The 24,316-nt window shown below is 43.6% G+C and overlaps 1 protein-coding gene across 2 annotated transcripts in view; it reads right to left on the bottom strand.

Annotated features, from left to right (window-relative positions):
* The window catches only part of CACNA2D3 (calcium voltage-gated channel auxiliary subunit alpha2delta 3), a 958,335-nt gene that overhangs the window by 736,750 nt on the left and 197,269 nt on the right, over nt 1–24,316 (bottom strand). For both annotated transcript variants that reach the window (XM_030926087.1, XM_030926131.1), the window contains exon 3: nt 18,090–18,206. In XM_030926087.1, the coding sequence (XP_030781947.1) occupies nt 18,090–18,206 (117 nt within the window). The remainder of the gene's footprint in view (nt 1–18,089; nt 18,207–24,316) is intronic.

Genomic DNA, 24,316 nt, shown 5'->3' with positions numbered 1-24,316 from the left:
GAAAAGAAAAAGAGCACACATGTGGCAGTGGGTTAGAGTTCATATTTTCCTTTGTGGCCCATGGTAAACAAGTTATGGTGTTTTATTCCTGTGCACCCATCACCCAAGCCATAGGAGAAAAACATTGTTCCCAAATGTTTTCTTACTGCAGCGCCTTTGTGCGCCAGTGATTGCTGTAATTTAACCTCCATAATAAAACAGAATCATCACTGGATGACAATTTATAGCACAGTTTCAGAATTGTTTACTTCTTCTATAGTGCTCCATAGTGATTAAGATTTACTGGTGTTGTCTGTCCTCCGGGAGCACTCACACAGCCCTGCCAACAGCCATTGAGCCAGACAAGTGAGGCGCTCACTTAAGGCACTCAAATGTTTTGGATGCAAGTGCTAGCCTGTGTCTTAATAACCAAAAAGGGGGTGTCCATGACTTGATCTACCCCTCTGGACAGTGAAATAAACCATAAAGCATTCCAGGTGACTCAGCCACCTCCTGTGGAGTTGTGCATCTTTCTGATAAATCACTTTGAAGATACATACGTGGAATGCCAATGTTATATAACCACCTATTGTAAGAAGGGAGGGTGAAGATGCTGTTTGAAATGAGGCTATTTGACCAGCTGGCTCATTAATGGGGAGGAGGAGGGAATGACATAGGGGTAATGCAGCGAAAGACAAAAAGAAAGAGAGGAAGCAAAAAGACATGGAACTTTAGAGGCACAAAATCAAGTATCAGGAGTGGCAAAGGGGTGGCATCAACAAATCCCCCTCCACTGGAAAACGACCAGTCTAGTCTTCTCAATAGGGCCTACAACTACTGTGGGACAACTCAGTTTTCCACTAATGTAGAGACAGCAGAACTTAAGCAATGCAGGTATTAAAAAAGGGTGTTAAAAGTACATCCATTTTAAAGGAATTCTAAGGCAAAGAAGGCTGTGCAGCCATGTCACTGATGGATCTAGACTCTGGAGTTGAACAGACTGGACCTGCATCTGCTCTGCCAAGCTTTCCCTCTGTGATGCTGGACCTGCTCAGTTTCCTCATCTGTCAAAAGGAGGTAATAATACCATCTACTTCACCAGGTTGTTGAGAAAATGGAATGCAAAGATGTATCTTAGGCACAAGATGGGGAGCCAGGTACAAGGAAAGCAGTTAAGAAAAGTTCACTGTAAATGTTATCTTTCCACCTCTACACTACTGTTCCAACCTCAAACATCAGCATAACACCATCACCATTTGCCATATCTGCCTACCACCGTATGTGCGGATTTCTGTCTGTCTACCTATGTCTTGTTCCATGTCTCTGTGTATACAAAAACTTCAGCTATTCATACTCTTAGCACATCATCATCACTGGTCCATGCAAGGCCCCATCTTGATTTATATTTTCTCCTTCAGCCCTGACCTCTGCTCTTATTCCCCTCCCCCACTTGCACCCACTCTAACGGATTCAATGGACTCCTTAACAGTGCATGTGTTTGTAGAAAATGGATATGGCTGTTTTATATGCTTTTAATTTATACAGATGCTACTGTACTATAAATCTTATGCTATTTCTTATGTATTGTTTCGCTCAAGATCAGTGTGGGTTGCCATGTGATCACTGCTTTTGTGACCACATCCAGCACATCCGAACTGTCCCTTTCCCTAAGGATGGATTCTAGGGAGTCTCTAGCTGCCTTCCAAAACCAGGCTGCAACTGGCCTTCTCATCTCACCTTTACTTACTATGTTTCTTTGAATCAACTTACATAATACACGCATTTGCTTTAAAGGGAAGTTATATTGTTCTAATGTAAATTACATGTAACTGTTAAAATTGTCAGACAGCTGTGAGTGTGTGACCCCTGGGCTCCCAGAGGTACATCACTCCATTAAGGACCGGCCTGAAGCTCACTCACACTGGACACCATCCTGCATTCCACTGACAAGCTGGTGCCAATGCACTCAGGCTACCAATCTAGTTTTCCTCTCTAAACATGCATTTAACCTTCAGCTTTTCCTTCTCTCAAACAAGCAAGGGCAGTGAGAGGACCAAGCAGAGCCTTGGAGCCCCTCCTCTGTACCCAAGGAAGACACTGCAATGCAGGGCCTGTTCCACCCTCACTTTCCTTTCCTCCTCTATCTCAGGGACCCTGCCCACCCGATGTCAGCCCAGATGAGGAAGTCAGCCTGTGCAGAGCAGGAGGGCATCCATGCCCAAGAAGACTACACAGATGGGAGCTCTCCATAACCCACTGGGGCCGCCCTGCAGACAAGTCTCCTGGGATTCCAAGGAGGCAGAGTTTCTTCTAGGTTACCTCCCTGAGATGGTAGGGTCAGAAGCATTTTTTTCTTATTTTGAGACAGAGTCTTGCTCTGTGGCCAGGCTGTAGTGCAGGGGCACGATCTCGGCCCACCGCAAACTCAGTCTCCCAGGTTCAAGCAATTCCCCTGCCTCAGCCTCCTGAGTAGCTGAGACTACAAGCGTGCACCACCACAACTGGTTAATTTTTTGTATTTTAGTAGAGACAGGGTTTCACCATGTTGGCCAGGATGGTCTAGATCTCCTGACCTCACGATCCACCTGCCTCGGCCTCCCAAAGTGCTGGGATTACAGGCGTGAGCCACCGTGCCTGGCCACAACTCCATCTTAAATAGGGGCTGAGTAAAACAAGGCTAAGACCCACTGGGCTGCATTTCCAGACAGTCAGGCATTCTAAGTCACAGGATGAGACAGGAGGTTGGCACAAGATAAAGGTCATAAAGACCTTGCTGATAAAACAGGTTGCAATAAAGAAGCTGGCCAAAACCCATGAAAGCCAAAATGGCCACGAGAGTGACCTCTGGTAGTCTTCACTGCTACAATCCCACCAGCAGCATGACAGTTTACAAACGCCATGGCAATGTCAGGAAGTTACTCCATATGGTCTAAAAAGGAGAGGAATGAATAATCCACCTCTTGTTTAGCATATCATCAAGAAATAACCAAAAAATGAGCAACCAGCAGTACTTGGGGCTGCTCTGTCTATGGAGTAGCCTTTCTTTTATTCCTTTACGTTCTTAATAAACTTACTTTCACTTTACTTTATGGACTAGCCCCGAATTCTTTCCTGAGCGAGATCCAAGAACCCTCTCTTGGGGTCTGGATCGGGACCCCTGTCCTGTAATAGTAGTATTTGCCATAGCTGAATTTTTAAAACCTCTTCAAATATTCCTATTAAGTGTTCTACCATATCCATACTTTCTGTACGATGATATTAATAATTAGACCACAATAGTAGTAACTAGTCTTTAGGAAGTAGAACTATTTGCCAGGCACTGGGCTAAAACACTTTACATCAATGTTCTCATTTGACCCTCAAAATAGCTCCATTAAGTAGGTATTCTAACCCTCATCTTAGAGTTAAGGTTCCTAAAGCTTAGGGAGTTTAAGTAAATTGGGCAAGATTATTCAGCTATTAAATGACTGGGACAGGATCTGAGCTGAGTGAGGCTGGTGCCCGAACCAGAGCCTGTTTCTACTATGCTGGTTGTAAAAGGTACTATTTACATATACAAATAAAAATAAATGACCATTTACAAAGCGTTTGCCATGTAACCTGTGGGCTCAAGCCAGGCCCATGTGTGCTCATTTGATCCTCATGTTAGTTTTGAGGTCACTTGTGTGATTGCTTCCATCTCAAGGAGGGAGCGTGTGACCTGGGCTCAGGGCTGGTCTGAGGCAGCCAGCCTCAAATCCATTCCTGCCATATCCAGAGAGTCACAATCCCTGCAACATGAGAACACGTCCATTTCACAGACAAGAAAACTGAGACTCAAGGAGCTTCAGGTCTCACCGTCAGTGGATAATGGCTAACCTCAGGTCTCACTAGCTCAGAAGCCCAGTTCACTCCCTTCCAAAGTGAACCTGTTTCCCGAGAGATGACTGAACATCTAAGTGCATCAAAGTCTGCATACTAAATAGCCTGTAATCCCAGCACTTTGAGAGGCCAAGGTGGGCGGATCACTTGAGGTCAGGGGTCAAGACCAGCCTGGCCAACATGGTGAAACCCCGTTTCTACCGGAAATACAAAAATTAGCTGGGCATGGTGGTGAGCACCTGTAATTCCAGCTACTTGGGAGGCTGAGGCATGAGAATCACTTGAACCTAGGATTTGGAGGTTGCAGTGAACCGAGATCACACCACTGCACTCCAGCCTGGGTAGCAGAGTGAGACTCTGTCTTCAAAAAAATAAAAATAATTTTTAAAAAGTCTACACATAAAACAAATGGCACAGGCAAAGTCCCTGCACTTCTACTTCTACAAGAAGTAGTAATTTCCATGGCTGGCCTTCTTAAATTGCTGGGGACAATGAAGCAAGCTAAGGGAGTGTGCCTGGAAGTCACTGCCATTGCTGAAAGTAAGCAAAATTATGCACTGTCTCCTTATAACTACCTTCAGAGAGGTGAGACCCAATGGGACACAAGCTCGGAGAATTAACAAGTGACTGTCCCCCTTGGGCTGGCTCCTAGGAGGTCCCCTCCACCCACGAATTGCCCAAATGTTGGGGGAGACTCCCTAAACAGGACAATCCTGAACTGGTCCATCTGCTAAATGTAGCTGAAAATTAAAAAGCAGGCTCTTTGCTTCCATTAAACACAGGCTTCTTGGGCTTTCTCCCAGCACAATAGAGGTGGCTGCACTTCCCAGCACCCTCCTCCTGAGTGCTGCCCGGGGGCTTCACTCTCAGTGGGCTGTTCAAAAGATTTGTGCTCTCCAGTCTCCAGAGCACATTTGGCTGGAAGAGAGGAACAGGCAACAAAAGGAGCCATCACAGGGCACCGCAGCCTATGATCACTGAGAAGGCGACATACTTTCTAAGGGTAGGCAGGTGCATATAAATCAATACCCAGAGAAAAGTGGGGAAAATGGCAGCTTTTCCCCAGACACAAAGGGAAAGGGAGGCGGCCAATGAGCAATGTAGACACAGAAATGCAAACCCTGCCACAGCTTCCTGTATTCTTTTTTTGTTGTTGTTGTTGTTGTTTGTTTTTTTGTTTGTTTGTTTTTGAGATGGAGTCTCGCTCTGTCGCCCAGGCTGGAGTGCAGTGGCCGGATCTCAGCTCACTGCAAGCTCCACCTCCCGGGTTTACACCATTCCCCTGCCTCAGCCTCCCGAGTAGCTGGGAGTACAGGCGCCCGCCACCTCGCCCGGCTAGTTTTTTTTTTTTTTTTTGTACTTTTTAGTAGAGACGGGGTTTCACTGTGTTAGCCAAGATGGTCTCGATCTCCTGACCTAGTGATCCGCCTGTCTCGGCCTCCCAAAGTGCTGGGATTACAGGCTTGAGCCACCGCGCCCGGCCAGCTTCCTGTATTCTTAAAATGACACCCGAACTCTTCCAGTGAACGCCCAGCACCCACCAAGTCAGGTGTGTGAACTGCTCGGGGAAACTTGGGGAGCGGAGTTAAATGGACCAACCACTGGCCTGGGAAGTGGTGAGGAAGACATTCAAATAAACACACGAATCCATCACCTCTATCCCACCACACCACAGGGCCCTCACAGCGGAGCAGGGGGGAACCCCTTGTCTTGCTCTCTCCTCTCCAAACCCTCTCTCCACTCCATCCTCCTCTCAATGCCTTCAACCCACATTCTACTTCCTCTCCAGCTTCACACGTGCTGTTCCTTCTGCTTCTGCCACCTCTCAGGACCTGGTTTGGCTTCACTCCCTGGGTTATCTGGGTGGCATGGCCAGGACTCCCGATTTCAAAGCCTTCCTGTCTCCCCTAATAGCATATAAACTCCATGTGGGGAGGGAGCCAGCTGTAAATCTAGATCTTAACAGTAGCCAACCCGGAGACCCCAGGCTGATACAACTTACAGCCCACAAAGCAGACAGGTGGTCAAGGAAAGACAGGACAGGTGAGGGGAGCATGTTTCCCTACCCACACACTGGCCTTGGACGAATGAAGGTAGCTCAGGACAGGAAGAGAAGGCACATAAATTGCACCCCTACTCTCAAGCTTTTATTTCTCCTCTTTGAAATGACAGGAATTCTCAGAGAAATAAGCACTTCATCCCACTCCCGACAGGCATTAGTTCAAAGCATCACTCCCCCATCCAATTCCCAGCTGTGGTTACCAGATAAATCAGAGAACCTGAACTTGATTTACACATCAGATGTGTTTCAAAGTGGCATATAAGTAAATACACATGCATGCACATATGTCCTCTACATATGTGAATTATATCTCAGTAAAGCTGCTTAAAAACTGCAAGGGTAGCTGGATGCTATGTTTCAAGGTTGTGCCAATAATAAGATAACTGCTTTTTAAATGCTAACAACTCAGTTATTAAGACTAGCTGTATACATGACAAACATCAGAGAGGAGATGTGAGAATCTAATTTAAAATCATTGACTATGCAAATGTGAAATTTCAAAATATGTAAATGCACCACACTGTGATAAAAAGGAAGGATACATGGGGCTAATTTCTTCCTGTTAATTCTGCTAAAATAACTCCTTTATTGTCCCATTCCTGCCATGGTGAGCTCTTTGTGTGGTTGTTGATGAAGGCTTAATGCTCTTTTTTCTAGAACGAAGTTTAATGAATTATTTTTTCTATAAGGTGCCTGCGCAAAGAGATAAGTGCGACATATTCAAATGTAGCCACTTTGAGCATTTTTCATCCCCTTCTCCACGTGACCAATACTGTCTCAGTCCATGCTACAGGAAAGTGTATGCTGGGGACCAGGACGGATTGAGGGAGGGAGGGGATAGCTCTGATTTTTGTTTGTCAATTCTATGAATGGGACCAGACTGGGAATTATTTACATGAATCAAACCTTTTTGAGATTGGGAGAAAACATATAACAAAACAAATAGAACTTTTTATAGGTGAGGGCTGAACAAGAGCTAAACATCCTCAAATGTTAAAGGTGAAGAAAATCTCAGTCTCATTTGGTAGTTCAGGAACTTTAAAAAAGAAAGATTCCATGTCCCCTTATAATGCATACTCTTACCTTAAATCCTTTAAATGGTCTTTCCCCTGCACCCAGCCAAGAATTTTTAAAATCCAATTTCACAAGTATCACTTAAATGAGATAATATATGCAAAGCATAGCAAAGTGGTTTGGCAAGCAAGAAGCACTCAGTAATGTGATAATCATGATGACAACAGAGATGATATCAATGATGAAAACAATGGCAATGACTCCAACTGGCTTTCTGTGGGGAAATTATGAAAGCTATAAGTATGCTGCCTACTTCACATACACAAAGACTCTGCTAACCCTAATCTGACTAACGCAGGGGTTGCAAACTCAATGTTCCTTGGGGCCGGAGTAGCAAATAAATGACTAGGGAGCTGCATGGAAATCAACCAACAGAGACATTCATGCTGATGCTGATTGCTGTTCTATGGACATGGGGGCCCAGGATGGCTACACTTCTCCATTTTGCAAGCTTTAAATCTGGATATTTTAATATCACTACATATGTTTATATGTGATTTCATTTTTCCCCCTTAAAGCCCACACAGACCAAGTAAAAGGTATCTACAACCAGGATTGGCCTGGGGGACCCAGGTTTACAATTCTGATGTGATTAATTCTTTTTTATTTCCCCATCTCCAATGATGAAATTCCCATGAGAATGAATGCTCATGTGTCAACCTCCAACCCCTACACACCTGCCCACCCCCTCCATTATGAACACATGTGTACCCAACATACTTCCCTAGAATAAAATCATCTCTACCACATCTGGTCTCAGAGGCCAACCCTAATTCCCCCATATGGACCACAGCAAGCCTGATGCACTGTCCCCAGACCATGGCCACAGTGACTGCAAAGACAGACTCCCAGCACATCAAGGGAATGGATCCACTGAGCCCTTTGAAGGGAAGTCCTCTTGCAGACAGGCTGCCTGGCTCAAAAGGCATCCTAACAGAGGCCACCCACTGGCTGGCCAAGAGGCTGCCTGCAGGGCTCCGCTCCCCTATGAGTCTGACTGTGCTCCAGTCAGACTTGAGCTGCTTCCATCATCTCTATGCAGCTGGTACCCATCTATTCATGGCTGGGTAAAAGTGCTAAGAGCCAGAATCTTTGCCCAGCCTAGAGTTTTTACTAAGGCAATTCCTGCATTAGTCAAATCAGGGTCGCAACCTGGACTAGGGTTAGCAGTCTTTGAGTGTCTGCAGAGACACCTGCTTGAGGTAGGAAGACTCCTGCTCATTGGCTGGAGTGGGGCTATCTATGAGCAACTCCCAACTGTGACCTGGATGAGGAGTCTGCTTTCTGACATCCATCATGGGCTTTGCAGAGATCCTAGAGAAGTTCCTCTCTATAAATCCCATCAAACAGCCTCACGAAAGGCTCCAGAGTCACTGGCTGCAGTGAGGGGAGGCTCTCTAAGTATATTCCCCAGGATCTGATTTTCCTTCCCAAGTGACACACCACACACACACACACACACACAAATCAATTAAAAAGCACACAAGAACAAAAAATCCACATTTACCCCTGATAGTACAAAGCATTGCATGTTCATCTATTCAGGCTGCCAGTAATCCTGGGATGTGCAATAAATGATACCCCAGCTGATTTTTAACAAAGATTCTGATTACTCGCAAGCGCTGTCATCTCTCCACTAAATGCAGTGTCAATGAAACGCCAATGAATTCCTAACTATCTTTTCATTTTCCCCTCATAACCTAATTTAGAAAATGTAAATAATCTCACTCTGTTTGCAGGACCAGCTGCTCCTCACCTCCATATGGGAAACTGAGTAAAGACCAAAAAAGTACAACCAATGCCACCAACACACCCCTAGTTAAACAGACTAAATATGCATTCAAAATATTTCTGAAACCCTTTAATTTGTTGCTGGTAATTTGTAAAATTACAGACAGTGGTCTTCTATTATCATTATTATTATTACTATGGCTTTCTTCTATCATTTGGATCTACTGATGATGACGCATCAGTAATTCACCCACCGTAATTTCCTCCCACCCACAAACCTTTTAAGATTGCTTTTGCCTGGCCTGAGTATAAATTAAGTGGCATTGTTTTCTACCTGGCCTGGTGTAGAACAACAACAACACTCTGAAAAATCAGAACTGGGACCAACATCTTGGTGCCACACTGCTGTGCCAGGTTCATTCTCTTGGAGCCGACAGTGGAGGATTCTGGAAAGTCCATGAATCTCAGTTGCTTTGCAGTTGGGCTCGAATACTTGGCTTTTTGCCTTTATCACTCAGGAGTTCTCTGGCCAAAGGGAAGGGGTGTAGCCCATACCACCCATATCACTCTCACTTTAAGTTATCCTGACCCCAGGACAAAGGCCTGTGAGTCAATCCACAAACATTTACTAAGCATATAACTATAGTTTGAAGCACTGTAGTAGGCACTGGGGCCAGAGTAAAGGCAAGTTGGGACAAGAAAAGAAATAGTACAGTTAAACAAGGGGAAAGAGTATTACCAGGCAGTGTATGAAAATAAAAAATAAAAATGAAGAAGAAATGGCTAATACACATGTAAAAAGATGGTCAACTTAACTACATAGTACCTTTCAGAAAAGTCAATCAAAGTGACCCTGGTGCTCAGTCTGGGTACTCAGACAATGAGCCAGCTGGGAACAGGGCCCTTTCCCAGTGAGAGGGGCTGCACCAAGCTCCAATTCTCTTGCAACTCCTGACTTTCTCCCTCAGTAACTGAAACATCCTGGGCACCACAGTCCCCGGGTACTGAACCACCAATGCTCCCAGCCGATTCCTCCAAACAGCTGGCACCCCAAAGCCAGGCAGCGTGGTGCTAGTTAGCCTGTCCCTCCTCCCCAGGACTGTTCCTATCATACAGTCCAGAAAGGGAGGGGAAGGGAAGGGCCTCTCCGAGCATGTCCAGCAGAGTGCCTCCACCCACATTCCTCTCTGTGGGAGGTTGGCGATCAGCACCTGGGCCATCTCTCTGTTTTGGCAAGCCCATGCTCTGTGTGACATGGTGTAATTTCCTCAAACCCTGGTTCAGGGCAGATGAGGAGCCAGAGGGACCCACTGTGCCAAACAGTGAGTAATTAAAGAAAATAAAACAACTTGAGGCCAGGCATGGTGGCTCATGCCTGTAATCCCAGCACTTTGGGAGGCTGAGGTGGGCGGATCACCTGAGGTCAGGAGTTCGAGAGCGGCCCGGCAAACATGGTGAAATCCCATCTGTACTAAAAATACAAAAATTAGCCAGGTGTGGTGGCAGATGCCCGTAATCCCAGCTACTCAGGAGGCTGAGGCAGGAGAGTTGCTTGAACCCAGTAGGCGGAGGTTGCAGTGAGCCAAGATTGAGCCACTGCACTCTAGCCTGGGCAACAAGAGTGAAACTGCATCTCAAAACAAACAAACAAACAACAACAACAAAAAAACTTGAGATACTATAGTTGGCCAAAAGACTAATAATAGTCAAATACTAGGGAGGACAATGTGGGAAGAGTTCCCCTCCAACCACACAGGTGGGAACATAGGCAGGCATAGCATTGTCTGTAGGACAGTCTGGCAAGATACACCCAAAGCCTTAATTTCACTTCTAGGAATACACCCTAATAAATGCATCAAATAGATGGACAAAAGTTTCTTTGCAAGAGAGTTTATCATATTATTACTTATAACAGTGAAGCACTACAGATGCCATCAATGTTCACAAAGAGAGAACTGTTTGATTGGAACATCCAGAAAGCAGTGTGAAAAATAATAGAAATCTATATTCATTGACATGTTCCCAACATGTAATTTTTTAAAAAGCTCGTTACAAGAAAGAATAATCCGATGTTTTAAAAGTTTATATATACCCACATATATCTATATACTCATGCACAAATAGAAAAAAAAAAAAAAAAAACCTGTAGGGACAGAAACTAAGATGCTGAAAAACAAAGGTACTGAGAGACATTAAGTACCATCTGATACTTACTTCTTCATGCTGTGATCTTTTCTTTCCCCCTTTTCATTTTCTGCACATTCTTTTTTCTTTTATGATGAATGTGTATTACTTTTATAACAAGTAAGAACAAAAAGCATTAAAAAACACATGGGCGCTTCTATGGTAGACATAGAAAACAAAAACTAAGACTTCCATAAAGCTCTACAAATGGAAAGCGTTTAGTCCAATTATTTGGGAAAGAAACAAATTACCATGAAGTTGAGGAGGGTTTGATGCAACGGTTCTACCCACAAAGAAGAATGCTTTCTACAGGCCAACACCCCCAGAATAAGCAGGAAAGTCACGATACGGTCCACCAAGTCAAGCCAACTTTGAAGATGTGAGGCTGATGGAAAACTGAGAGCTTGAGAGAAGACGAAACTGCACATACAAGTTGTCCAGCGGTTCCCCCTCCTTCCCTTTAGTGGTAAGCATATACCCCCAAGGGGGTGGACAAGTTGCTTCCTCTCATCGTGGGAGGGAGAGCAGTCTTCTGGGCCTAGCTGTGAGGTTCACGTTGGCTCAAACTGAAGCATGTTAGCGGAAACCCCAGGCCCCTTGGGGGTGAAACCCACAAAGACCACGCAGTTCCATGTGGTTTTGTTCTCAGCCATTAACCAAAGATGGTTCGCTGACCTCATTAAAACCGGTGAATGCAGACTGTTGCTCTTTTTTAAGATTCTTCTGGTTTGAGGTTTCTGCTCTAAATTTCCTTACATATATACGTACGATTTTGCAAGCAACCCAGTTTACCAAAAAAAGGGAACAAACAGACCACAAGATACATCAACATAAAAAATTAATAGTCTCCTACCTCTATCTGTGACTCAAAACAGAAAACATTATTGTTTTCTGAAACAAATGTACTGCTCTTTCAAAGTACAAGCCTTGAAATTCTGAGATGAGATCAGAAACGAAAACAAGACAGAAAACAAAAATCTTTTAGATCTATACAGCCATATATACCTCCACTGCCTGAAAACTTAAACTGATCCTGGCACTGTTAGGCTATATTCAGTTCCTAAAACCTCCACAACTTGTTTTGGACTTAACATGTAAAGAAAAGAATCAGTTCTGTCTTAAGAACCTATCCTTAACTTTGAAATGGATAAACAGAATCAATTATTTCATTTCCAATGTAATCCTTTTGAAAGTATGCCTCAAACACAATTTTTACAATGTCTATAGATCAGATGAGTTTTTAAACCAGAAGTATTCATATAGTCCCTAAAGATATTAATTCCTTATACAGCTTATATTTTGGGGATGGAGTATGCTTTACTTGGGTGCATCCTGGTTATCATGCCTCACTGTATATATTTCCATAAAAACACTGATGTATGTTATAGTCATACGTACGTAGACAGGCACCAGTCAAAAAACATCTCAAGAAAGTTGCTTTAATAGTACCCTCTAGCTTTTTGGAAGATTGGCGTAAATCTCTTCTGCAGAGAGAAAAATCCATTTTTCTGAGAAGGTAAATGTTCATTAAATGCAAATACTGATATTCGTTTCCTAGGAAAAATGTCTTGCTGCATGTGGAATTTCTCGATAAAAAGCTTTCAAGTCCCAGGTTTCTTCAGATAAACCCCTATCGGTGAACTGATGCGTGAATGCACTGAAATTGAATTACTGTACAACAGCAATTACTTTCCACAGTACAGCTATAATGGGAATCAGTTCCACAATGAACAGCAGGTAACTATAGGAAAGGGGGAAAATTTAATATAAAATCTAGTCTCCTTTAGCTCTTCCCAACAACCAAAGGTATTTATTTTTAAGTAAAACACTCTTTTCGAGGGCCTGATTTATCATTTTATCAACGTAAATCAAAAAATAAGTGAAACAAGATTAAGTTTATTTACAGGTGTGAGTTTCTGGGTGCTTTCAAAATTTATTAAATATGTTAGCCAAGGTTTGAAAACAATTGGCTCATCATGGAGTGGGTCTAGCTACAACTTGTGTTTTATATCTCTTTACACTCCCCAGAAGAGTTCATTCTTTTAGACATGTCTAATTAATTGTAATGTTTTGCTTGAAATGCTACCACAACAGATACTATCCTATAATCCCCCCAGTGCCCCTTTCCTCTCTGAAACCTGTTGACGTTTGTGGAGGTCTGAAGTCTGCATAGCCTGACATCTAAGGTCATCTGAATCAGTGTCTGGCCATGAAACCAGGAACACCTGGGAAAACAGGAGGAGGTCCTAAGTCCAGCTCAAATCAGTGTGATAAAGGCAGTGTCCACCCCAGAGCTGTTCGGTGCAACCAAAGGCAAAATCCACTCCGAGGAATTCACCTTTAGAAAACCATCCTGGAGAATACTAGTATAAAATTATAAATTCACCAAAGTCCTTTTTCTCATTTCCTGGTTTACCTGCTTTTCTCTTGTGCTGCTCATCTCAGTGATAGGGACCACACCAAAATTACAGGATCACGACATCCCCCTGGCTGTGATGGAACTGGTCCTCAACGTATATCCTTACAGAGATGTCCGTGGTTACGTAGTTACTTCCTACAGATTCTCTTCCCATTTGGCTGTGCCTGCTCAGAGTTCCCTGGAGCCCCAGATGATGCTTCCAGTTGATCGATAGTTTGTGATACTCCCTATGAAGGGCCGGATTTTAAAGACAAAGGAAAGGCTGGGGGCAGCCTGTCCACATAACCAAGGTCATGCAATATAACCCTTCTGCCTTCTCCCTCCCCTCAAATCAGGGTCCATTTCTCAACATCAGCAACTCAGGAGAAAGGGGAGTGGTGTCTCCCCTTTGCCTTCCATCAATATCAAAGATGAGCTCTGACTTGTGACACAGACAAGCATTTCCAGGTGTCACTCAGGAATGGGCTGATGGGAATCCACAGTTGACAGAGGACTGGTCCATACCCTTCCCTCCACGTCTAACATGTGAGATCTCTCCCTTGAAATGCTGATGAACTAAAAGCAAATGGACTCTATTTCTTGTCCATTCATAGGGACTTAAAACTTGACAAATTGCTTAGCAATATTAATTGAGGGCTTGGTAGCATAAATATGTCTGAACAATGAAGGTGAGAGATGGTGCCTAGGGCAAAATTGCTATACACAAAAGCAAGCAGGAGCATGGCCGTATCAAATAACCTATAGCTAGCCTCTGCGTGGGTGTGAAAAAATTACTTAAACCACCAATGGCATTAAAAAGAGTTAGAAAATATTAGTTAAGAAATGCTACCATAATGATGGCATCATTATGTTAATGGAAATTACTGAAGCTAAGGTTATTTATAATTCGCTAGCCTGAAAAAAAAAGTTAGATATAATCCATTACCAATGAGATGACAGGGGTTATGTAATGGGCAGGCCACTTTAGGTTTCACATTTACTTCAGACATCTGACGGGGAGAAAATAGGACTTTCTGTGATAGGATAATTGCATAGTGGAGAGTAATTCAAATAGGAGATGAGGATGATAAAATCACTCTGATTCAACTAATCACTGGGAAAAGTGATGGAGGAAAATGATGAAATCAAGCCAGAAGAGACAGAGAAAGAGATCAACATTGTTTAACAGGCAGGAGATGACAGGCTACATTAAAGGATGGGGTTATTGTAGTACTCCATTTCTTCCCCCCAGCACTAACTGAACCTACTTTCACAGACTACAGGTGTTCTTATTGCAGTTTCCTAAATTGCTACTGCCAGACTCATAAATATTTTATATACATCAATGGAAATGTTAATAAATCAGGGTTGTTTGTGAACCAGGTTTCTCTTACACACGTCCCTCGAGTCACCACTGATTCACACTAGGAAACACAAGGTGGGGCACCTGAACCTGGGACCCAACTCCAACTGCTTGGGAAGTGGGAGGGGGGGCTTGGAAATGGAAGATTCCTAGGTGTGGAGCATCAGAGTGATAGGGCCAAACCTAAAATCTGTTCTGTTTCTGAGCGATTAGAAAAGAGGGGGGTGGGGGCCCAGCACGGTGGCTCACACCTGTAATCCCAGCACTTTGGGAGGCTGAGGCGGGCAGATCACAAGGTCAGGAGATCGCGACCATCCTGGTTAACACGGTGAAACCCCGTCTCTACTAAAAATACAAAAAATTAGCCGGGCGTGGTGGTGGCGCCTATAGTCCCAGCGACTTGGGAGGCTGAGGCAGGAGAATGGCGTGAACCCGGGAGGCGGAGCTTGCAGTGAGCTGAGATCCGGCCACTGCACTCCAGCCTGGGTGACAGAGCAAGACTCCGTCTCAAAAAAAAAAAAAAAAAAAAAAAGGCAAGAGGGAGGTGGAGTCACTGTCGGGTGGGTGGCATGGGAAAGGACCTCACCTTGTTTCACAGTGGTGCATTCCAGTGCAAGGCTACAAATAATGACTCCACTGCAAACCCATGGGCAAATTTGGACCTGAGGTCTTTGCTCTTCAAATGTTCACAAATCTCACAGGCAAACAGCAACTTTTCCTAATGGCGAATCAAGGTATCATTAAAATATGAAAAAAGTCACACTCACTGCTCCCCTGCCTCCAAAGGGACATCTCATTCCAAATGGCATATGGGTCTTGACTGTTAACAAGAGAGCCACATGGCTCACAGTGAGGACCAGGCCCATCTCTACTGTCCCCAGACTAAACCCCTATGTGACGTACAAACTCTATTTAAAGACGGGCATGGGGAAATCCACGTAACACTGGACCAATTAACCAAGATGTTACAGGCTCGAGCATCAAGAGTGATTACAGAAGGCCTGTGCATTTATTTTAAAATACATAGAATACGCATTGCAAGGAATCTGGCTGCCTTTATTCTGGGAACATTTCAATTTAAACAGTGCAACTTATTTTTTCTTCTCAAAGGAACTACACCCACCATATCAAATCGTCTTTTTTTTTTTTTTTTAACTTCACTAATTTAACACAAAAAGGTTTTCAAATTAGGCAATACGAAGACGCTAAACCCAGTTCACGTTCCCTCCTGTCATCATCCAGGTGCTTCCTGAAGCTCCAAGACTACCTCCTATCAGATGTTCACAGGTTGGAAGGCCCTTTAACCAGTTGTAACAGCAAACATTTACAGAACATTTACTGTTTGCCAGACACTGAGCTAAATAAACACCTTACATAAATACAGAGGTGCTGCAACCCCACCACCTAGGTGTAAAAATTAACTCTGCTGAGCCTTCCCTATGTGACCTGGGCAAATGACTTCATCCTGTCAAGCCTGTTTGGTCATTTCTAAGACAACGATAACAACAGTGTCTCACTCCTAGTGTTGATGCAAGAATGAGATGACACATATAAAGTGATTAGCACAAGGGCTGGTGCATCTGAACTCAATAAACGTAAGCATGTATTTATTACATCATTGACTTCTCCTAATGCCGCTAGGCTGATAAATGAGGAAAAAGAGATTCACAGGGGTTACTCAGCTTTGCTCACTGGTCTCCCATCTTGGGGCAGAACTGAGATTCGGGACAGTTCCACTACTTCCAGAGCCCATGTCTCACTGACCACGTGGACCCACTGCCTCAAGGAGGTGAGGTCTAGGTTCTGGTGCTGGCCGGACCTCTGTGTCATGGCAACATGCTGCATGGCCCCCTCCTCCCGCCCCTCCCGATGCTCCCCTAATTCCAGACACCAGGGATACTTTGTCAATTGTGGAAGCAGAACCTAAAGATATTTATGTCTTTTTCTCCTCTAAAATTCTGTGATTCACAAAGAAATGCAAGCTAAAACAATATGTCCCCCTCTCAAATTGACAATGCTGTTACCAGGATTTTTTTTTTTTTTTTTTTTGCAAGGATTTCAGAAAATAAGCACTTGCACACCACTCCCGCTGGAGCAGCTGTGAATTGGCCCAACCTTATCTGGACAGAAATGCTTTCATATGCATAAAGAACCTTGAAGATTGCTTCTGAGCCTCTGAACTGTCTTCTGTGTTCTGGAATTCACATTAAGGAAATACACATACCCTCCAGGATACTGAAGGCAAGGAGGCAGAAAAGAATGTGAACTCTGGGGTTATGATGGCTGGAGCTCTCTCTCACTCTTCACGTGATGTCGGAGAAGCTACTCAACGTCTCCTCTCAGACTCCTCTTTTATAAAATGGGGATAAGAGTAATACCCATCATGGAGGTGTTACAAGGATAATATAAGTGAGTAAATATATAATCCTTAAAGGAACAGTTCACACGTAGTAGGTGCTCGGTTGGTTGGTCCATTATAAATATACAAGAAGATTCACTGCAGCATTATTTACGTCAACACTTGCAAGCAAGCCAGTTCTGGTGGTACATACCTGTAGCCCCAGCTACTCAGGAGACTGAGGTGGGAGGATCACTAGAGTCCAGGAGCTTGAGACCAGCCTGGGCAACATAGCAAGATCACATCTCTTAAATAAAAACTTTCTTTTTTTTTTTGAGTCAGAGTCTCACGCTGTCACCCAGGCTGGAGTGCAGTGGCGTGATCTTGGCTCACTGCAACCTCCGCTTCCTGGGTTCAAGCAATTCTCCTGCCTCAGCCTCCCAAGTAGCTAGGATTACAGGCACCCACCAACACACCTGGCTAATTTTTATATTTTTGGTAGAGACTGGGTTTCACCATGTTGGCCAGGCTGGTCATGAACTCGTGACCTCAGATGATCTGCCTGCCTCGGCCTCCCAAAGTGCTGGGATTACACACGTAAGCCACCGCGCCTGGCCAATAAAAACTTCCATATAACTCAGACATCCAAATATATAGGAACAGTTATACCAATTATGACACACTCATAGATTGAAATGTTATGCAACCATTTGAGAAAATCACTAAACACAGTGACACAAGAAAATGCTCCGACTAGAGCTTAGTTGAACCCTAGTGTACCTCTGAATGGTTTTTGGTCATTAGTGCATGCATCATACACAGTTATAGGCCCATGCTGTATGGCTGTACAATTAGTGGCAACTCGGCTAAAGGCATAAATTTGTCAGAATAAAACTGGCACAGGAACTCTCTATGAAAAGGGCAGTTTTTGCCCCCTAGTGACTGCTTTTTCTGGCTAACCAGACTGTAAAAATAAAAGTATTTACGTAATAGATGAGTGAGTCAACTTTTATCTTTGAGAGATTGGTTCATCAATGCCATCCCCTGAAGCTGCCTTTGTGTCTTCAGGCGATACAGGGCACAAACCAGAGGCACTTACCCTGACTGCCTCAGACTTCTTGTGAAACATCTCTTCCATGTTCTTTGCCAGCTTCTTTACCAGCTGGAGGCCATCGATTTCTTCTATGGCAACGTCTTTCTCATACTCTTTGTATTTCTGTAAGAAGAGAGGGCAATGTTCAAGACACATGATGTAAAACACACCTGTGATTTCACCCATGGTTGACTCAAATTCTCAGTAAAGACAATTTTTCATTTAAAACCCATCACATACCCTGGTAGTTTATCTGTTTAAATGTGCAGTTCTCAAAGTGATCCCTGTGGGTCCCTGAGGCCCTTTCAGGGTCCAAGAAGACCTCATTTTTCCAACAGTATGTCTTTGTGAAGCCAGGTTTTCTTCAGCAACCAATCACAAAAGATTGAACACAGAAGCAGATAAGGGAATACACCTATTTCCTCGTAAGTCAAATATTCAAGAGATTTGCAAAATGAAAAACAGCCACTCCTCTAATTTTTTTATTCTGGAAAGTATTGTGATTTTCCATAAAATATATTATAATACATACGTTAACATGTAATGAGTTTTTTTAACCTTGTATTAATCACTTCTGGAATTTCTTAGTTTTAATTTCTAATATGGTAAACATCAATAGATATAAGTAACCCACATAAACAGAAGCTCTCAGGGGGTCCTCAGGACTCTATAGGAGTGTAAAGGGTCCTGAGACCCAAAAGTTGGTTTAACTAAATATTTAATTTTGATCCTAGTGGAAGGAAATATTGTTTATTAATAGGAAACTTCCAAATGAAGTTTATAACACTTTTAATGTCAACATGAATGCATGACATTTATTTGGTTATCAAAGAGCTGGAGAATTAAAGATGCTGGGGAAGATATATTTATTCTTATTCGTGGGGAAACTCTGAATCAGTTTACTAATTCCTCACCCCAAGCTCTTACCCAGGGAAATTAAGGGGCTCCACATCTCATCTAGGCTCTAGGGACCTTAAGAGTTAGTTGTGAAAACGAAAATGTGTTACATTTTAATGGCAGAATAATTTTTGAGATATAAATTTATATTTTTTCTCCATTCATTCCTCCCATCCTATACCTTCAAAATGTCAACAGGGAGGCTCAGTTTCTCCTTGACTCAAGGATGGGTGTGTGTGTGTGTGTGTGTGTGTGTGTGTGTGTGTGTGTGTGTCACAAAACACTTCCCTTCCTTGCTCAAACGTCCAAGTCTTTTGAGGCAGTAATAACGGGTATCCTGAAATGAGATTACTGTTTGAGGACAAAGGGAGGAACTCTAAGGAAAGCAACGAATGTAAAGAGAGAATTCCTCAGATCCTTAAACTAAAACAAAATCCTCAGAGCCTTGAGATGAGGCTGGAGGCATCTCGCCATGTGTTCTAGGAGCAGCAAGATACCCCTCTCTCCTCCTGGGCAACCTAGTGAGACCCAGTCTCTGCAAATATTTTTGTTTGTTTGTTTTTAATTAGCTAGGTATGGTGGCACATGCCTACAGTCCCACTACTTGGTGAGCTGAAGTGGAAGGATTGTTTGAGCCTGGGAAGTTGAGGCTGCAGTAAGCTATGGTTATCCCACTGTACTCCAGCCTGGGTGACACAGTAAGGCCTTGTCTCGGTTAAAAAAAAAAAAAAAAGATACTCCTCTTACCCTTACAGGCAGGTAGGAACCTAGACATGGACTCCCCAGCACCCACCTATTCACTGGCAGAGGGGAAGTGGGAAGAGATCCTCAAAATGGGCACCAGAGCCTCTGACCTGAATATTAGACCCAAGAGCTTAGAGTTTCTCAGCATTAAGTTGATCCTGGAAAATTTAAGAAGTTGTATTTCTGGACCATGTGAGTCTACACCAAGATTGACATCTGCTACATTGCTTATTAGATGTTTTGAACTGCTTTACATGGTCCTACAATTGATCATGAGCTGTAGTTCCATGTTTCCCCCCACTCTCTGAAAACATCCATAGAAATCTTATGAGTTTCCCTTGCACGTCACTTGAAAAACCATTTATTCCTTCAATCTAGACTTTCCTCTCTCCCCACCAAAGCTATCCTGTTCTCCAACACATAAAGGCTTCATGCTCCACCCCAGCCCTCAAAACCATCTGTGCTCTTGTCTCCTGGCATCATAGACTGTGTGGCCCTGAAAGCAAGGACAGGTCCTTGTGGTTGCTCCCATGGCCCACAGCAGACACAAAAGACTTCTCTGGATGAAGCCTATTGCCCAGTAATTGCAATTTTACAATGCAAGGGAGAAGCAAGGAAGGTCACAGCTGCATTTTCCTACGGTTCTATAAGGCTGCTATGGTTTGAATGTGTCTCCCAAAGTTCATGTGTTGGAATCTTAATCCCCAATACAGCAGTACTGGGAGATGGGGCCTAATAAGAGGTGATGAGGTTATAAAGGCTCTGCCCTCATGAATGGATTAATGTTGTTATTGCAGGAGTAGGTATATTATGGAGAAACTGCATTTGTCACAAAAGCGAGTTTGGGGCCGGGTGCAGTGACTCATGCCTGTAATCCCAGAACTTTGGGAGGCTGAAATGGGTGGATTATCTGAGGTCAGGAGTTTGAGACCAGCCTGGCCAACACGGTGAAACTTTGTCTCTACTAAAAATACAAAAAATTAGTCATGTGTGGTGGTGGGCACCTGTAATCCCAGCTACTGGGGAGGCGGAGGCAGGAGAATCACTTGAACCTGGAAGGCAGAGGTTGCGGTGAGCTGAGGTTGCACCATTGCACTCCAGCCTGGGCAACAAGAGTGAAACTCCATCTCAAAAAAAAAATGTTGCGGTAAGTCAAGGACCCCGAACGGAGAGACCGGCTGAAGCCGCGGCAGAAGAACATAAATTGTGAAGATTTCATGGACATTTATTAGTTCCCCAAATTAATACTTTTATAATTTCTTACGCCTGTCCTTACTGCAATCTCTGAACATAAATTGTGAAGATTTCATGGACACTTATCACTTCCCCAATCAATACCCTTGTGACTTCCTATGCCTGTCTTTAATATCTTAATCTCGTCGTCCTTGTAAACTGAGGAGGATGAATATCGCCTCAGGACCCTCTACAAATTTTTTGTAGAGCATGTGTGTTTGAACAATATGAAATGTGGGCACCTTGAAAAAAGAACAGGATAACAGCAATCTTCAGGGAACAAGGGAGCTAAGACTTGGAGTCTGACTGCCAGTGAGCCGCACGAAACAGAGCCATATTTCTCTTCTTTCAAAGGCAAATAGGAGAAATATTGCTGAATTCTTTTTCTCAGCAAGGAACATCCCTGAGAAAGAGAATATGCCCTGAGGGTAGGTCTATCGATGGCCTCCTAGAGGCAGCCGCCTTTTACGGTCAAAGCCAAAGGGATGAAATAAGCCCCAGTCTCCTGTAGCGCTCCCAGGCTTATTAGGACAAGGAAATTCCCGCCTAATAAATTTTGGTCAGACAGGTTGTCTGTTCTCAAATCCTGTCTCCTGATAAGATGTTATCAATGATAATGAGTGCCTGAAACTTCATTAGCAATTTTAATTTCACCCCATCCTGTGGTCCTGTGACCTCGCCCTGCCTCCACTTGCTTTGTGATATTCTATTACCTTGTGAAGTTTGTGATCTCTGTGCCCCACACCCTGTTTGTGCACTCCCTCCCCTTTCGAAAATCGCTAATAAAAACTTGCTGGTTTTACTGCTCAGGGAGCACCACCGAAGCTGCCGACATGTGATGTCTCCCCCGGACACCCAGCTTTAAATTTCTCTCTCTTGTACTCTTTCCCTTTAATTCTTAAACCAGCTGAGACACTTAGGGAATAGAAAAGAACCCACATTAACCATCAGGGGTGGGTTCTCCCAATAAAAAAAAAAAAGCAAGTTTAGCCCCCTGTTGCCCTCTGGCTGGCCTTGCCCTTCTACCACCCGCCACAGGATGATGAAGCAAGAAGACCCTCGCCAGATTCAGGCCCCCTGACCTTGGACTTCCTAGCCTCCTGAACTGGAAGAAATAGATCTCTTTTCCTGTAAATTACTCAATCTATGGTATTCTATTAGAGCAACAAAAACACAGTAAGGCAAAGAGTGACTTTACCTATCCCTACCTTGGGAGGTTGACTGGATTGACCTGAGAGGTGGGGCTCTGGCCAGACCAACCCTGGCTCAAGCTAACAGCGTGCTCTGGTATGCGAATAAAACTTCAATGACAATCACTGAGACTATCCCTAAGTTCAAAGGGAAGCCAATATCTTTGGAGCTAAAATTCCCAGGAGATCTTTGCTGCCTGCCAGATGTGCTCCAAAAACCAACATTGAAACCCAGCTTATACCCAAGGCTGATTTACCACCAAAAATGCAAAGTTCAAGACTGAGTAAAACAAATGAAACAAATGCAGTCTAATATTTATAATCAGTGAAATGAATGTCTAAATTCTACAATTAAGGTAATCTAGAGACTTAAGATAAAGAAAAATAAAATGGATTTCAAAATTCATCTTTATCTGAAGTTTCTGGTTTTAAACCAGGCCCCAATATTCTGGCCCATATCTGTGACTTGCATGTGTTTCTCTCCCAATAGCCTTCTAGAAGGGAATCGATTTATTTAACTCTGACTTTCCACCAAGTTTTCAATGAGATCTTCCTAATCCCACTTCTGCTGAGTCTGCTCTGTGAACAAAAGCCCCTGGCTTTATGGCAGGTTGTCAGTCTCCCAAGACTACTGGTGTCTGTAACATCACTAACTAATCTGAGCACAAAGCTCTTTGCCAAGCTGTGGATTCCAGATCTGGGATAAGCTGAGCAGTTTAACGGTTCCATTCCTCTTCTAGTCTGAGTACCCACCCTTCAGGCCACATACCAACAGGTGTTCCCTGCAAATGAGCCAAGAATATACTACTTTCTTATCATCCTGGGGAAGTTATCTCATAAGCAAAAAGCACTCTGGCCTTCCAAGACATGCTAATGCCTGCTGGAATCAGGTCAGAATAATATAACGCCTTACACTTTCCAGGAAATTTTCACTTTGCTGGAAACAAAAGATTTTGAAGAACAGAGACCCAGTGATAGTCATTAACCAATCAAAAGCCCTTAGTAACTTAAAATGTTGATATATATCAAAATCATTGAAAAGGTTCCTACAGTAGAAAACCAAGCAATTTGACCTCTAGTAACTGGACAGAGGGAGCTACTCCAGTAAAACAGAATTCTATATAGCCGTCCCAAACTGTGTCAAAGAATACAGGAAACAGTGTCACAATATATGACAGATAGTAACTGCTTACTTTTTGTTTTAAATCACTAATCTCACACACACGTGCACACACACACACACACACACACACACACACACACACACTGCTAGGAGGACATACACCAAGTGTTCACAGCCAGCTGTACAATCACAAATGATTTTTTTCTTTCTTCTTTTGCTTACCTGCGTTTTCTAATTTTTCAATAACTATTTTACATTCAAATATATATATAAGTTGTAGTTATATTTAGAACAGAACACAGGCACCTAATAAACAGATTCCTTTAAGGGAATGTGGTCCCAATTAGACGCTTCGTAGTTAAGTGACATGTCTTCATTACCAGAGTCTAAGAAAGTCAGTAAAATGAGTCCTATGTGTATCACAGGCCCAGGAGGGCGCCAGAAGCTTTTCACCTATTAATTTGTCTAATCCTCACAACCCCCCATGTTGCAGGTGGAGAGCTGAGGCACAGAGAGGGTCAACCAGCACTGAAGGTCAACTCGTTGGAGGGTTTCAAACCTAGCAGGGTCTTTCTTCTAACTGTCCATCTTTTGACCTTGTGGGGAAGGGGAGTGGAGGAGTAGGTGACTGAGGGTCTAAAAATTTGCAAACTTGTTTCAGAGGACCCATTTTACTACCATAAAAGCACTTGTTTTGTTGATTTTGTAGCCAACAGTCACTTGAACTTGGCAAGAGAGGCAAATACCAAAACTTGGAGACATCGGCAGTTAATCAGGGCTGCAGCGGTCTAACGGCTGCTCTAGGCCTCCAGGGCACATTTGAAGTCAGGAGAGTTGATTGCTTCTCCACAGGGCCTCTGCGGGGTGAGCTTGGAGCCTTCCCCCAAGGAGCAGACATAGCTGTCAACAACAAAAATACCTGGAGAGGGAAGAGCAAGCCCATTCATGAAGGCGGCCCTGGAACCTCAATTAGAAATTACTCCATGGCCACATGCAGGCTACCAACTGGCTTCTGTTCCCTAAGGTACCAAGAAAGACCTGGAGGA

Source organism: Rhinopithecus roxellana, chromosome 1 (genome assembly GCF_007565055.1).
Source record: "Rhinopithecus roxellana isolate Shanxi Qingling chromosome 1, ASM756505v1, whole genome shotgun sequence".
Lineage (NCBI taxonomy): Eukaryota > Metazoa > Chordata > Mammalia > Primates > Cercopithecidae > Rhinopithecus > Rhinopithecus roxellana.
Note: the sequence above shows the minus strand (reverse complement) of the source record. Positions and strands in the feature narration are given on the sequence as shown.